General features: G+C 46.0%; 1 protein-coding gene across 2 annotated transcripts in view; it reads left to right on the top strand.

Moving 5' to 3' along the window:
• Positions 1–15,481, top strand: part of RSF1 (remodeling and spacing factor 1) — a 56,241-nt gene extending 40,760 nt beyond the window's left edge. For both annotated transcript variants that reach the window (XM_032219821.1, XM_032219820.1), the window contains exons 7-16: positions 442–660; positions 1,475–1,579; positions 2,814–2,893; positions 5,515–5,569; positions 6,510–6,619; positions 7,293–7,360; positions 7,851–8,058; positions 8,850–9,073; positions 11,706–11,894; positions 13,970–15,481. In XM_032219821.1, coding sequence (XP_032075712.1) covers positions 442–660; positions 1,475–1,579; positions 2,814–2,893; positions 5,515–5,569; positions 6,510–6,619; positions 7,293–7,360; positions 7,851–8,058; positions 8,850–9,073; positions 11,706–11,894; positions 13,970–14,544 — 1,833 coding nt within the window. In that variant the 3' untranslated portion in view covers positions 14,545–15,481. The remainder of the gene's footprint in view (positions 1–441; positions 661–1,474; positions 1,580–2,813; positions 2,894–5,514; positions 5,570–6,509; positions 6,620–7,292; positions 7,361–7,850; positions 8,059–8,849; positions 9,074–11,705; positions 11,895–13,969) is intronic.
• The last annotated feature ends 961 nt before the right edge of the window (positions 15,482–16,442 follow it).

Below are 16,442 nucleotides of genomic sequence, written 5' to 3'. Positions count from 1 at the left end.
TATACCTTTATATATAGTCCAAAAGGATTTCTAGCCTTCCCTTCACGGGTATCATTCAATATTCATATCCAATTATTGCTTATCATAACACTACACATTGTATACATTACTATCATTATCAATTTTTATTTATCTATACCTATTGTCACTAAATTTAACTAGGTTTAGCTAGACAGCAGTTTTCTGGTCTGTGTTGTCGCGCTGAGCCATTGTTGTGGTTTTACGTACACCTTGATTTATGGCGCATGCTGGCTTTTTTGCTTTTCCTTTGAGATGTTAAGAGTGTGCTTATGACCCCCTGAGATTTTCAGACAGCTGCAAAGGAGAGGTATGTGCTCCATGACCTGGAAAACATCTGTAGCCGTTGCCGCGGCTGTCATTCATGGACATACGGAATGTCTTAAGAGCTGAGGGATTTTTTTCTTATTGCTGAATCCCCAGGCTTCCCGGCGAAGTAAAGTCCGATGGGCCGGCACCCGAACGCGTGGCCGATGGAGGTACTCGAGCAACGACGACAGCGAAGGTTCTGAGCGTGAAGGTGACTCCGAGGAAGAGAAGGAGGAGGAAGAGGAGGAGGAGGAAGAGGAGGAGGAAGAACCAGCTCCTGCGGACGATGACGAACCGTGCAAGAAGTGTGGCCTTCCTAACCACCCAGAGCTGGTAGGTTCTTCGATCAAAGTTAGAAAATCAGATTCACAAAGACCTCCAGAGAAATACTGTGGTGTTATTGCTGGTTTGCTATGCTTTCATCCAGGAGCATCCAATCTTTTAAGACTTGTGGACTTCAACTCCCAGAATTCTCCAGCCGGCATCGGAATTAGTTTGAACATGCTGGGTGGGACAGAAGCATCTGTCATTTGTGGCAAGGGGGTCATTAGAGAAATCAGATCAACCAATCAATTCCAGAGTGGCCCATATACTGCCTAAATCAGGGGGGTCAACATGGATTTATTCAAGGGCCGGAGCAGCATTGTTGTTTTCCGGGGAGGGAGCGAGAGGGAGAGATGGGACAGACGCCTCCTGCAGCACCCGACTGGGCAAAATGGCACAGGGAAGCAGGTGTGGACACCCTCTCTCCCCCCAACCCATGCCCCGTTTTCAGCCTGGACAGCTTGCCGAACCCTCTCTGCCAAAACGAGGCGCCGTTTTGCCATGATTCCCTTAACGGTGGCAAGGAAGCTCGTAAAGTGGGGCAAAACCTCCTTAACAAACATCTCACTTAATGACAAAAATTTAGTGCTGCCTTGTCCTAAGTTGGTGGACTTATCTGCATTGCCACACTGCCTTTTTTGTGAGCCAAAGGAACATCAGGATTTTATCACGGGATCTGGTTTTGAAACCTAAGAGAACAAGATGCGTTTTTGGATTTATTTATTTATTATTTATTTATTTATTTATTTATTTATTTAAAAAAAAGACAGAAAAATCCATGTTGGAACCAGAGGTCAGGCTGACGGTGTGATTTCTTCCCCAGATTCTTTTGTGCGATTCCTGCGACAGCGGCTACCACACGGCGTGTCTCCGGCCTCCGCTGATGATCATTCCAGATGGCGAGTGGTTCTGCCCACCTTGTCAACACGTGAGTTTTCATTTGGATTTATTTTCCTTATCCTACTCCTTTGCCTTTTAGAAGTGATGGGATGGTTCATCCTGTTCAAAACTAGGCTTCCCAAAAGCACGAAGCCGACTCCTCGTTCTGATAAAACCCCTTTTATTTAGGTTAAAGGGAATTCCTCTCCAGCAAAGTCCCGGCTAAGAGTCTTTCACACGATTTCACAACAATAGACCTTTAGCAGGCTTGGAGAGCTGCCAGGCCGATATCTTCTAAACGCCAAGCTGTAGCAGCAATTACTTGGCAAGAGGTCAGGAACGGATCTTCACCCTCATGAATGGAACTGATTGTCTCCTGCAAACTCCACTCCCCTTTTGTTCCTCTTCATTCCCTACGGGAGGGGCCATTCAACATCCACCTGTGCCTTTTCTCCTGAGGCAACCCTTGTTCCTTAGCTGTTGCCTCTAGCAGATCTGCGCATGCGCCCACTGGGAACAGGCTCCAGCTGTTCTTCTGCCCCACTGATGTCCGACTCTGAAGGCAGCTAATAACTGTCAGACAGCCCTACCCCCCTCTCTGCCTCCAACGCAGAGCCCTCATCAGAGCCTTCCCCAGACTCCAGGACTGGCCTATCTTCCTCCCTAACCTCCTCACTGTCCGAACTCTGCCACCAGCTCTGCTGTCCCCTGGCGAGCCACAGCATATCCATTTGGCCTCACTTCAAACTATTGGCAACTATTTTTAATACAGGCAGTCCTCGACTTACAGTCACAGTGGAGCCCAGGTTTTCTGTCCCTAAGTGAGGCAGTTGTTCAGTTAGCTTTTGCCCCATTTTATGACCTTTCTTGCTGCGATTTTTAAGCAAATCCCTGCGGTTCTCAAATTCGTCACACAGTTGTTACGTGACTCCAGCTTCCCCACTGACATTACATGTCTGAAGGTTGCAAAAGGGTAACGTGACCCTAGAACACTGTGACCGTCGTAAGTAGGAGTCAATTGTCAAGCGTCTAAACTTTGGTCATGTGACCGTGGGGGATGCTGCAATGGTCGTAAGTGTGAAAAACGGTCATAAGTCAACTTTTTTCAATGCTACTGTAACTTCAAACTGTCACTAAACGAAAGGTTGTAGATCGAGGACTACAACCATTAGTAGCTGTTACGTGGAACAGTGTTTGGGAATGGGCCCACTAAGAAACTGACTACATAAAGATATTTTTGAATTATGCTAATGCCGTTGCATTGTTTTGCTTTGATCCCACAGAAATTGCTCTGCGAGAAGTTAGAGGAACAGCTGCAGGACCTGGACGTGGTCTTGAAAAAGAAGGAGCGTGCAGAACGGAGGTATCATAATATTAATTGTATCATCTTTTAATGAACCCCATAATCCCTCGCGGGGTGGAGTTCGGGTACAGAAGGATCTTGACAAACTTGAACATTGGGCACTAGCTAATAAAATGAAATTCAGTGGTGAAAAGAGTAAAAGGTTCTACATTTAGGCAAGGAAAACCAAATGCACAGGTACATTATAGGTAGTAGCTTGCTCAATAGAAGTAACTGTGAGAGGGATCTTGGAGTCCTAGTGGACAACCATTTAAATAGGAGCCAGCCGTGTGCAGCAGCTGCCAAAAAAGCCAACACAGTTCTAGTCTGCATCAACAGAGGGACAGAATCAAGATCAAGTGAAGGGTTAATACCACTTTATAAGGCCTTGGGAAGGCCACACTTGGAATACAGCATCCAGTTTTGGTCACCACGATGTAGAAAAGATGTGGAGACTCTGGAAAGAGTGCAGAGAAGAGCAACAAAGAGGATTAGGGGACTGGAGGCTAAAACATACGAAAAATGGTTGCAGGAATTGGGTATGTCTAATCTAATGAAAAGAAGGACTAGGGGAGACATGATAGCAGTGTTCCAATATCTCAGGGGTTGCCACAAAGAAGAGGGAGTCAAGCTATTCTCCAAAGCACCTGAGAGCAGGACAAGAAGCAATGGATGGAAACTAATCAAAGAGAGAAGGAACTTAGAACTGCCTCCAGAAGTTGTGAATGCCCCAATACTGGAAGTCTTTAAGAAGATGTTGGATAGCCATTTGTCTGAAACGGTATATTGGGTTTCCTGTCTAGTCAGGGGGTTGGACTAGAAGACCTCCAAGGTCCCTTCAAACTCCGTTCATTTGTATCTGCACTTCATGGTTACCGTGAAATTGTGTGGATGCATCAATGCAGTGCATGTCATCTCAGCTTGCAGTGCTTGGATTCATTGAATGAGTTGACCAAATATGCAATTATTGCAGAATGCACAGCCTCATGCTATATTTCCAAGCTCCATTTCATGCTGAATAAACTGAATTATGAATGCATCTTAAATAGAAAACGATTTTCAGATAATTTTTTTTATTCCAAAAGCATTTTATTAAAATAAATGTGATTAAAAAAATTTAAAAATTTGATTTAAATGAAAAAAAACCAATTTAATTTTTAAAAAAATCTGATTTACATATACATACATACATACATACATACATACATACATACATACATACATACATACATACATACTAAAACCCCTTGATTTTTATCCACCCTGCTTCCCTGACCGAAGTCCCAATCATTAGGAAATGCTTATGTGCTGAGCCAAAAAGCAAGATATGCCCTTCGGTTTGTTTGACGCTTCCTGATTGGTCAATGGATAACTTTTGGAGATTTGCAGAGGTGAAAAATCTACTTGCAAACAAGCTTTTTTAAAATTCACGGTCCATTTATGAGCAGGACAGATTGACCTCCTTTTCCTCTAAGGAAACCGTGTCAACAGTTGGATCTTCTATTAATCTACTTCCTCTATTCTTTACCTGCTTCTGGCCTGTTAAATTAACCTCGCCTGAAGCCTTTTTCTCATTTACACCTGAGCGTGGCTGAAAAGGGTGTCCATTTTCGCTCTACTCTGCTTTTAACACTGCTATGTACAGAATACAGAGTTGGAAGGGACCTTGGAGGTCCTCTAGTCCAACCCCCTGCCTAAGCAAGAAACCTTATACAGGTAGTCCTCAACTTACAACAGTTCATTTAGGGACCATTCAAAGTTACAATGGTACTGAAAAAAATGACATGACCATTTTTCAAACTTACAATCGTTGTAGTATCCCTGTGGTCATGTGATTTATATTCGGATGCGGGTCAATTGACTCATACTTACTACAGTTAATACCACTTTATAATGCTTTGGCAAGGCCACACTTGGAATACGGCATTCAGTTTTGGTCGCCACGATGTAGAAAAGATGTGGAGACTCTAGAAGGAGTGCAGAGAAGAGCAACAAAGATGATTAAAGGACTGGAGGCTAAAACATATGAAGAACAGTTGCAGGAACTGGGTATGTCTAGTTGAATGAAAAGAAGGACTAGGGGAGACATGATAGCAGTCTTCCAATATCTGAAAGAAGAGGGAGTCAAACTATTCTCCAAGGCACCTGAGGGTAGGAAAAGAAGCAATGGGTGGAAACTAATCAAGGAGAGAAGCAACTTAGAACTGAGGAGGAATTTCCTGACAGTTAGAACAATCGATCAATGGAACAACTTGCCTCCAGAAGTTGTGAATGCTCCAACACTGGAAGTCTTTAAGAAGAGGTTGGATAGCCATTTGTCTGAAACGGTATAGTTTTTCCTGCCTAGGCAGGGGGTTGGACTAGAAGACCTCCAAGGTCCCTTTCAACTCTGCTATTGTATTGTATTGTATTGTATTGTATTGTAAATGAATGGATCTGACTATTTATTGGCCGGATGCCCTTCCTATTGCCAATGCAGAGTTTTTTTTCCCAGCAGATATATTCTCATTGTGCTCAGAGAGAAATATATTTTGTTACTGCTCCAAAGAACTGCAGAATATTGCTTTTCCATATTTGACCATGCTAAATCTCACCTGGACAATAATAGCATTTTTTTAATATGTTTTTCTTTTCTCTCCAAGGAAGGAACGCCTCGTCTACGTGGGCATTAGCATCGAGAACATCATTCCTCCGCAGGTAAGTGAAACATATCTCCTGATTTCTTATTGAGTTTACGACCTATACTGCTGAAAAGCATAAAAAAATTCTACCTGGGGAAAAAGCAGAATTGGCAACGTCGGTATTAGTTGTAGGTATTTGCCTCCTTGTTTTTTTAATTATTTTTTTCTTCTGAAATATTTGGTTCGTGCTATTTCGGTTTGGGGTGGGGGAGATGGGATCCCCTTTTGCGACCTTCTGACAAGCAAAGTCAATTGGGAAGCCAGATTCACTTAACAACCGGGTGTCAGCCTCTGCTTTGCTGTTGCTTCGGCTGCCATGAAACGTGGAGTGAGGGCATGGTATTTGGGAGGGGTTACTCATTGTGCTGGAGGAAGGTTCTGGAGTTCACCGGCTGATCGGACTACGCATGCGTGGGAGTTTCCCGCCAGGACTAACGGCGCCGACATTCCATCTTCGTGATGCCTTTTGAAGTTATCTCACACCTGACACTTGGGAGAATTATGATTGGACTGTAACTGTGATGCCAAGGGGAGGGGAATGGGCTATTCTATATATCAATCGCTTTCGCGCCTAAATATTCAGATTTCGCTTCGCTATGCCTTTAATCATTTATAATTAGTAAAAGTACACTTGATTTCCACGCATGGAGTCTCGTGGTCTTTCTTTCCTAATTATCTAAATGGAGAGGTGCTGACACTGGGTTACTACTAACTTAAAACAGTTGCAGCGATTCACGTAAGAAATGTGGCCAGAAAAGTCGTAAAATGGGGCTCAACTCACTTAGCAACCATCCCGCTTAGCAATGGTTGTGGTTGTAAAGCGAGGACTCCCTGGTATTTCCATTAACACAAGGCAGGATTGAGGCGGAGCATAAATGGCTGAAGAGTAGAAGGAAGTTGTGACCTTGGCTGCAACAGATGTCGTGTATCTGAAAGGCGTTCGTGTTTTTCAATAGGAGCCTGAAATTCCAGAGCCTGTCGATGAAAAGAAGAAAGAGTCCAAAAAATCAAAGACGAAGCTTCTCGAAAGGAGGTCTACCAGGCAGCGGAAGTGTATCAGCTACAGGTAAATCTATATGCGCCTGTGCGCCTCGAGCAATTTCAACCAAACTTGGTAGACAGATGACTTACTCTCTTGAAAAAAAAAAATACTGTGGGGGTTAAGACACCCCTAACAGTCCTCCGAGTATGTCCGTGTGTGTCCCCGTGTGTGTGTGTGTTCCAGCATAACTCTGGAACGCCTGGCCCGCTGAAATAAAAAGGACTGAATTATATCTATAGTGTCGTCACTGTACTTTTGACAGCGATAGTGTGCATTTTGTATTCAAGCTCTGTTAAGATACAGCCTGTTGCGCCTTAAAATGGCTTCTACTGTGCAGCCCAGTGGAGTTGCCATGGTAACGGCTTCCCAGTACTCCACAAGGGGGCTCCCTCTAATACAGGATTGGGATAACTACGTATCAGGTTATCAGCTAGTTACTAATAAAAGAACATTTGTAACTCAGTGGGAGTCCTTGGTGATCTCCGAGCTTGGTTGTTTTCTTGCAGACATTTCGTGACCCAACTAGGATACATCATCCTGAGTTGCACGAACTAAAGACAGGATAGAAATCAAATAAGTAAACGCGAGCGATATCCTGGTTTCATAAAGGAGATCCTGTGCGATTGCTAAACCAAGTTGCTATCGGTTGACACATAGTCGCCGTCGTCATCATCGTTCTGAATTCCCATTTCTGCAGGTTTGATGAGTTTGATGAGGCCATCGATGAAGCCATAGAAGATGACATCAAGGAGGCTGATGGAGGAGGTGAGCTTTGCAGGGGGGCAATCCCCTTGAGGGAAGCCATGGTGGCACAGTGGTTGGAATGCAGTACGGCAGGCTAACTCACTGCTCACTGCCAGCAGTATGACCCTGACCGGCTCAAGGATTCCTTCCATCCTTCCAAGGTGGGTAAAATGAGGACACAGATTGTTGGGGGCAAAAAGCTGACTCTGTAGGCAGCTTAGAGGGGGCTTTAAGGCACTGTGAAGTGACATATAAGTCTAAGTGCTATTGTGACGGAGGGAGGGAGGGAGGAAGGAAGCAGCCATGGTGGTGCAGCGGTTAGAACGCAGTATTTCAGGCTAACTCTGCCCACAGCCAAGAGTTCGATCCTGACCAGCTCAAATTTGACTCAGCCTTCCCTTCCATATGGAAGGGAGATCATGGAAGCAAGGGAAGAGAAGCGTAGGGTGTAAGAAGGCCTACAGTGGTTCATTGTCGCCATCCTCTTGACACTCCCTCCCCCCCCCCCCAGGTGTCGGGAGAGGGAAGGACATATCTAACATCACGGGGCATCGAGGCAAGGATATCTCCACCATTCTGGAGGAAGAAAGGAAGGAAAGCAAACGGCCCCCCAGAGCCGCTGCCCTCCGACGCAAGAAACGGCGGCGACTGAATGACCTGGATAGTGACAGCAACCTGGATGAAGAAGAGAGTGAGGATGAATTCAGAATCAGTGAAGGGTGAGGCATTTTATAATCTCTTATACTTCCTCCCTCTCTCCCTTCCTCCCTCTTTCTTTTTCTTTCTTTCTTTCTCACTCTCTCCTTCCTCCTTCCCTTCCTATTTCTTTCTTTTTTCTTCCTCCCTGCCTCCTTCCCTTCCTCTTTCTTTTTGTCTTTCTCTCCTTCCTTCCTTCCTTCCTTCTTCCTTTCTTTCTTTCTCTCTCTCACACTCCTTTCTCTCTCTCTCCCTCCCTCCTTCCCTTTCTCTTTCTTTCCTCCTTCCTTTCTTCCTTTCTTTCTCCCTCCCTCCTTCCCCCTTCCCTTCCTATTTATTTCTTCTTTCTTTTTTTCTTCCTCCCTCCCTTCCTCTTTCTTTCTTTCTGTCTTTCTCTCTTTCCTTCTCCTTCCCCGTCTTTCTTTCTTTCTTTCTTTCTTTCCCAAGCATCCAAATGTAAATCACACGACCCTGGGGATGTTGCAACAGTCGTAAGTGTGAAAAACAGTCACTAAATGAACTATTATTAGTCAAGGACTACCTGCACTTTCTTGTCAGTCACTTTAGAAGCCACAGGTAAGGTTTTTTTTCTTTTTTTTTGTTTAATAGGGTCCAAGTTCCTGTTAGTGAAAAGACGTGTTATTATTTGAAACGATTAATTCAGTGAGTGAGTCATTGCCCTCAAAGGAGGAAACCCCCAAAGCCCCAGGCTTTTTCCTACTCAAAATCCAACTCCTTCATCACCAAAGTTTATTTTTCAGTCAAAATACCTTCATTTTAAATACCCTCCCCCATTGATCCCTGTCCCCCTCAGATCTCAGGATGAGTTTGTGATATCGGACGAAAACGTAGACGAAAGTGAAGAGGATCAGCCGTCAAACGACGACAGCGACGTGGGGTTCTCCAGGCGTCGGCCGAGACGGCACCATCCTCGGCCAATGAGGCAAAGCAGACGTCTCCAGAGGAAAACGATCAGAAAAAGGTACTCGGAAGATGATGAAGACGAAGACTCTGAGGATAACATAAGTGGCGACTCCGGTAAGTCGTGACTGTCAGGGTTACAAATAGCATCCAAAAGTGAATCAGAGTCCAAGGCAAAGGATTGCTCAAAGTTCCAATTTATGAAGAGAGACATGTTGGCACATCTGGGAAAACCCGAATCTGTGAAAGCTTCCCGGTTTTCCCCACCCAGTTGAAAGTTCAGGATCTTGCCTCCACAAGTCCATCACATGGTCCAATCTCCCCCAAGTCCATCACATGGTCCAATCTCCAACTGCCATGCTGGCAGTTTGAGGTTTGAGGTTTTATTTAATTCGTATGCCACCCTATTCCCGAGAGACTCTGGGTGGCTAACAATCTGGAGGGGAGGGGGGTACAAAATAAAAATAAAAGACAAACAATTTAAAATAGAGCAACATTTGTAACCTTGAGTGGGGTTGGATAATTCAACAGCCCCAGGTCTGCCGGAACAGCCAGGACTTAGTTGCTTTGCGGAAGGCCGGAAGGGTGGTAAAGGTCCGGATCTCAACGGGGAGATCGTTCCAGAGGGCCGGAGCAGCCACAGAGAAGGCCTTCCCCCGAGGAGTTGCCAGCCAACATTGGCTGGCAGATGAAATTCGGAGGAGGCCTAGTCTGTGGGATCTAATTGGTCGTAGGGAGGTAATTGGCAGGAGGCAGTTTCTCAAGTACCCAGGTCCGATACCATGTAGGGCTTTAAAAGTAACGACTAGCACCTTGAAGCGTGTCCGGAGACCAATGGGCAGCCAGTGCAGCTCGCGGAGGAAAGGTGTGATGTGGGTGTACCAGGGTGCACCCACAATCGCTTGCGCGGCTGCGTTCTGGACAAGCTGAAGTCTTCGAACACTCTTCAAAGGCAGCCCCATGTAGAGCGCGTTACAGTAATCCAGTTCCACCCATCCCATCCAATTCCAGTCAGATGCAGAGACAAAGGATGACCTTGGCTCTCTAGAAAGAATGTTGTTATGGCTACATATCATCTAACTCCATACAATCCTCCCTCCCGCTTACCCACAAGATAAGACAGTGTGGGAGGCCAAAGACCCCAAAAGAAAAGATGGCTGCAGGCCTGACAGTGACAGCTGTCCAAATATCGAGTGGTTCTGACCAATATGTGTTTTCCCAAAGGATCCACCATCTTCTTACAGTTGAAGAGATAAGATAGGAGTATTTTGGCTTTCTGTACAGCATGGGTGTCCAACCTTAAGAGTGGTGTGGTGGCCTAGAGGTGGAGCTCTCGCCTCACAATCAGGAGGCTGAGAGTTCAATCCTAGGTAGAGGCAGATATTTCTCTCTCTGGGCATGTTATAATTATATCTGCTGAATATAACTCCGCATTGGTGACAGGAAGGGCGTCCGGCCAGTCAACCCTCAGCTCCATTCAGTTGCCCAGACTCCACCCTGCAAGGGATTAAGGGGTTGTTAAAAGAAAGAAGATGATGGGTGTCTAACCAAGACATGTGGACTTCCAACTCCCAGAATTTCCCAGCCAGCCCTGTTGAATTCGTGCGTTTTCAGACAGGGAAAACAAAGATTGAGCTGTTCTGAAACATGTTGCATAGATGCCTCCGTGCTCATTCCACCTAATAGGCTCCGACCTGGAAATGGGCTGAAATATTTGGAATGGTCCTGTTTTGAGGTCAGGAAATTTAGTATATAGCCTATCTTCCTTCTCCCATTTTTCCCGCCACAACAATCCTGTGAGGTGGGTTGGGCTGAGAGGGAGGAACTGGTCCAAAGTCACCCAGCCGGCTTTCAGGCCTAAGGCGGGACTAGAACTCACTGTCTCCTGGTGATTGGCCCAAAGTCACCCAGCTGGCTTTCAGGCCTAAGGCGGGACTAAAGCTCACCATCTCCTGGCGATTGGCCCAAAGTCACCCAGCTGGCTTTCATGCCTAGGGCGGGACTAGAACTCACCGTCTCCTGGTGATTGGCCCAAAGTCACCCAGCTGGCTTTCATGCCTAGGGCGGGACTAGAACTCACTGTCTCCTGGTGATTGGCCCAAAGTCACCCAGCTGGCTTTCATGCCTAGGGCGGGACTAGAACTCACCGTCTCCTGGTGATTGGCCCAAAGTCATCCAGCCAGCTTTTATGCCAAGGGCAGTACTAGAACTCACTGTCTCCTGGTGATTGGCCCAAAGTCACCTGCAGGCTTTCATGCTGAGGCGAGACTAGAACACACTGTCTCCTGGTTTCAAGCCTGGTACCTTCCGCACTGGACCAAACTGGTTCTTTCAAACCAAGTTTTACCTCAGAGTGGGTGAAATGGCCGGGATGACAATCATATCTGAAAAGTTACAGGTATTCAGTTTGCTTGATCGGTGTTTTTCCAACATGATGATGGTAAGATTTGTGGACTTCAACTCCCAGAATTCTCAGCAATAGACAAGGGAATTGTGGGAAATGAGGGTCACATACAGTTATTTGGGTAAGAAAATGTTATGGTGGTTCAGTGTTTCTCAACCATGACAGTGGTAAGATGTGTGGACTTCAACTCCCAGAGTTCTCAGCAGTAGACTTGCTAACAAGGGAATTCTGGGAGTTGAAGTCCACACCTCTCAATACGGCTGAGATTGGCAAACACTATCCTCGATCAACTGATGTAGACATTTTTCCTTCCTTTCTCAACTCCTGGCTTGTGGCCTCGTGCAGAAAATGACGCTTCTTCCGAATACAGCGATGAAGATTATTTGGAAACGAGACGAAGATCTCGGCGGAATCAGAAGCGGCAAGTGAACTACAAGGAAGATTCGGAAAGCGAGGGGTCTCAAAAAAGCTTCCGATACGGGAAAGAGATGAGGAGAATACATAAGCGGAGGCTTTCTAGTTCAGACAGTGAAGGTAGGACATGCATTTATTTATTTCCTACTAGCTGATAACCTGGCGTTGCCCGGGTATTTATAGATGTTGAAGCGTTTGTCTGACAGGAAGCCATTGAGAGGGGCCTTTCTTCCCCCTCTTCCTATGCCCATCATCCCTGCCCTCTCCCTTCCCCACTCCCATGCGCTCCTCTTTCCTGCCCTGTCTACAATCTTGGCACTTTGCCCCAAATCCATCCAGCGCTTCTCCATTGGTCCACTGGAGGGCGAACATCATGGCTGGCTTTCCAAAGGAAGCTGGAAAGGAACTGACATCAGAAACAATTGACACTCTAGGACACCGCATCACTCTTCTTAATGGCCCACGCTCTCCCTTCTCCCTCCCATGACATCACGAACAACACTCTAGGACACCACACTTGCTCTCCTTAACGGGCCAGGCATTCCAGAGTTATGGTGGAACACAGACACACAGACACAGGGGTGTCTCCCCCCTTCCCCCAGGTATTTGTTTCCAGAAGGTAAGTCATCTGTGTACCAAATTTGGTTGAAATTGTTCAAGGCACTCCAGAGTTATGCTGGAACATACATACATATGGCCTTTTTTTTATATAGCTATATCATTATTATTATTATTATTATTATTATCCGTCAACATTTAAACGCCATTACAATCATGGAGGACTCTCCGCACTACGGATTGGGGGAATGGGGGTCCAGATAAGCACAAAATAGCCTTGCTGATCTATTTCCTAAGGTAACTAATTCAATTTTTAGTGTGAAATTTGTATTTATTTATGATATTTTTTCCAGATGTTCAAAGGATACATTCTTTTTCTTGTTTTATCATCATAACCCCGCATGGTCGTTTAGATTGAGAAGTAGCCCAAGGTCACTCAGACAATTTCATACAATACAGGTAGTTCTCGACTTACGGCCATTCGTTTAGTGACTATTTGAACACAACAGTAGCATGGAATGAACCCGGGCTTTATGACCAGTTTTCATGACTGTTGCAGCATAGTGACACTGAAAAAAGCGACTTATGACTGTTTTTCACAGTTAACGACCATTGCAGCATCCCCCGCGGTCACATGATTTACATTTGGATGCTTAGCCGTGAGTTCATATTTATGAGAGTTGTGGCGTCATCGCCTTTTGCGACCTTCTGACAAGCAAAGTCAATGCGTAAGCCAGTTTCACTTAACAACCGTGATAGCATGGTGGCGCAGTGGTTAGAATGCAGTACTGCAGGCTAACTCACTGGTCACTGCCAGCAGTTCGATTCTGACCAGCTCAAAGTTGACTCAGCCTTCCGTCCTTCTGAGGTGGGTAAAATGAGGACCCAGACTGTTGAGGGCAAGAGGCTGTAAACTGCGTAAAGAGGGTTGGAAAGGACTGTGAAGCAGCATATAAGTCTAAGTGCTCTTGGGATGGAGGGGAGGAAGGAAGGAGCTATGGTGGCATAGTGGTTAGAATGACTATTGCAGGCTGACTCTGCCTACTGCCAGGAGTTCGATCCTGACCGGCTCAAGGTTGACAGCCTCCATCCTTCCGAGGTGGGTAAAATGACCCAGATTGTTGGGGGCAAGAGGCTGACTCTGTAAACCACTTAGGGCTAGAAAGCAGTGTGGAGTGATATATAAGTCGAAGGAAGGAAGGAGGGAGGGAAGGGAGGGAAGGAAGGAGGGAAGGGAGGGAGCGAGTTATGGTGGCACAGTGGTTAGAATCCAGGAGTTCAATTCTGACTAGCTCAAGGTTGACCCAGCCTTCCATCCTTCCAAGATGGGTAAAATGAGGACCCAGATTGATGGGGGCAAGAGGATGACTCTGTATGTAAACCGCTTAGAGAGGGTTGTGAAAGCACTGTGAAGCAGTATATAAGTCTAAGTGCTATTGTTATACCTCAGTGATTTGCTTAACAGCTGTGGCAAGAAAGCTGAGGCCAGGCTCACTTAATAACTGTCTTGCTCAGCAATGGAAATGTTGGGCTCCGTTGTGGTCGTAAGTTAAGGACAACCTGTATTCCCCCACCCACTCCCCTTCTCTGTGAAACCTTTCCACATTTCGCTCTCTTAAGTCTGATCCTTCTTGCAGAGAGCTACCTGTCTAAACATTCGGAGGACGACCAGCCGGCCAGGTTGTCAAAACGGTCGGTCCGCAAACGGAGCCACACCACCGACGAGTACTCGGAAGGCGAGGACGACCCGGAGGATGAAGGAGGCCGTCCCGTTCGCAAGCGCGTGAACCGCATCGAAACGGACGAGGAAGACAACATCCCCGACGCCGGCAAGCTGCCGTCGTCGTCACCCCCCGCTGAGAAACCCTTGTCCTCTCCCGCCCCGCAGGACCCCGTCAAGAAATCCAGCTACCGGATAGAAAGCGACGAGGAAGATGACTTTGACAATGTGAGTAAGGTGGAAAGCCCCTTGGACTACAGCTTGGTGGATTTGCCCTCCACCAACGGACAGAGCCCCGGGAAAGCCATCGAGAACTTGATTGGTAAGCCCGCCGAGAAAGCCCCCTCGACCAAGGACAGCACAGCCAATGCCACTTTGGCACCCAACGGGACGGGGGGCGGCCTGGAGGCCGGCGGACCAGAGGAAGACGAGGACGAACTGTTGCGAGTGACTGACCTTGTGGATTACGTCTGTAACAGCGAACAGTTATAAGAACTCCCGTTTTTTGTGCTAATTTATTCCATGGTAGCTCATACCAGCGGGCCAGTTATTAAAAAAAAAAGGTGTTTTATTTTTCCTAGGAAACTCCACTACAGTATCAATTTTTAAGCAGTTGAAAATTTCACCAGCCCTGCAATTTTGGGGTACCCCCTTTTTTTTTGGAGCCTCTCCCTGTCTCCTCTCCCCCCTCCCCAACCCGAGCGACTAGATTTTATTCGCTTTTTTTCCCTACAACTATTTTTCTTTTGACCCATCGCTTTCCCTCACCTCCTCCTCCTCCTCCAGTTCCATAATCCTGACAAAACAAAAAAACAATCGTCCAGATGCAGAGCTTGTAGTAAAAAAAGGAGAGAATTGTATATTTTTGACTCTATATTTCCTGAAGGGGGCGCATAAAGTGATTATGGTTGTACGTAACAAAAGCATTCCAATTTGGCCAGGGCCCAAAAAATAAACTTTGGAAGGGAAAAGGGGGTGGGGGGGCAGGAGGGGGGGGAAACAAAAGAAGTGGGGTGCGAGGACAGAAGCGCTTGTGCTCCCAACTTTTTTTTTTTTCATAGGAGATATATATTCTATTTAAATGTTCACAACTTTAGACGACAATTTAACATTGCCATTTTAAGGGGAAACGAAGAAACCAATTATCTTTAACTGTTGCATTTTTGTGAACTTGTAGGCTAACTTAACCTTAGTTGATTTTAGTAAATTGCCTTCCTGGAGGAAAAAAAAAGAAAGAAAGAAAAAGAAAGAAAGAAAGAAAAGCAACTGTTTGACAAGATCCGGAATATTATTTAGCGGAGTGGACAGATTTGGAGGAAATTTCACAGGAAAAAAAAAAAACACGAGACGTTTTTCTTGGCATCGTCTTTTAATTCATGGTCTCCCCTTTCTTCCCCCCACCCCCCCCAATAAACATATTTTAAAGGTGTTTCATACAGTAAACCGTGTAAACTCTCATGAGCTTTCCGGAGTTTGAAACGGCACGGATGGGAAGGGCACAAAGTTGCTTTTTACGAATTTTACTCCTCGGCTGGTCTCTTGCGTACAACAAACTACCGTATTTTTCAAGTATAAGAAGCACCAAGATTTTGAAGAGGCAAATTTAAAAAGTTTTTGCACTCTGCAGACCTCTGCAAAACGGCCCATTTTTCACAAAAACAGGCCCATTTTTTGTCCAAAAAAGGGCATGAATAGCCTTTAGGAGGCTTATAGAGTGCTCTGGGGGGCAGGAGGGGAGAAAATGAGCAAAAAATGGCCTGTTTTTTGTCCAAAAAAAAGGGCATACATAGCCTTTAGGAGGCTTATAGAGTGTTCCTGGGGGCTGGAGGGGGCAAAAAATGGCCTCCTATAAGCCTCCTAAAGGCTCTGCACTACCATTTTGGTGAAGGGGGCAGTTTCAGGAGGCCAAAAAATGCTGTATTCCGTGTATAAGATGCACCAGGATTTTCGGCCCTTTTTTAGGGAAAAAGGTGCGTCTTATACTCCGAAAAATACGGTAATCCTGGGAGAGATTTCGTAGCCAGAGGCGGCGTTCAGCCGGTAGCGGAAACCACAGGTGGGCCTGTCCACCTGCCTCGGTTCTTATGTCATCCTATTTAGGCACATTTTTGTGACCGGACGCATGTGGGGACAGCCACACGCATGAGAAAAGCACATGCGTGGAAGGCCAGGTGTATGCGTGGCCAGGCGCGTAGATTGGCGAACCAGTAGGGAAGGTAAGTGAAAACTATCCCTGTCTGTAGCCCAGAATTTGCGACCATTTTCAGCCGCGGCAAAGGAAAGTCTCCGCTGCTTTCAAAACCCTCGCAGCATTTTCAATGTCTGTTTCAAATTGAAGTACGGAAATAGAGCAGGATTTAATGCATTTGTTTTTCCTGGGATATTTTTTT

The sequence above is a fragment of the Thamnophis elegans genome, chromosome 6, assembly GCF_009769535.1.
Source record: "Thamnophis elegans isolate rThaEle1 chromosome 6, rThaEle1.pri, whole genome shotgun sequence".
In the NCBI taxonomy this organism is placed as follows: Eukaryota; Metazoa; Chordata; class Lepidosauria; order Squamata; family Colubridae; genus Thamnophis; species Thamnophis elegans.
Note: the sequence above shows the minus strand (reverse complement) of the source record. Positions and strands in the feature narration are given on the sequence as shown.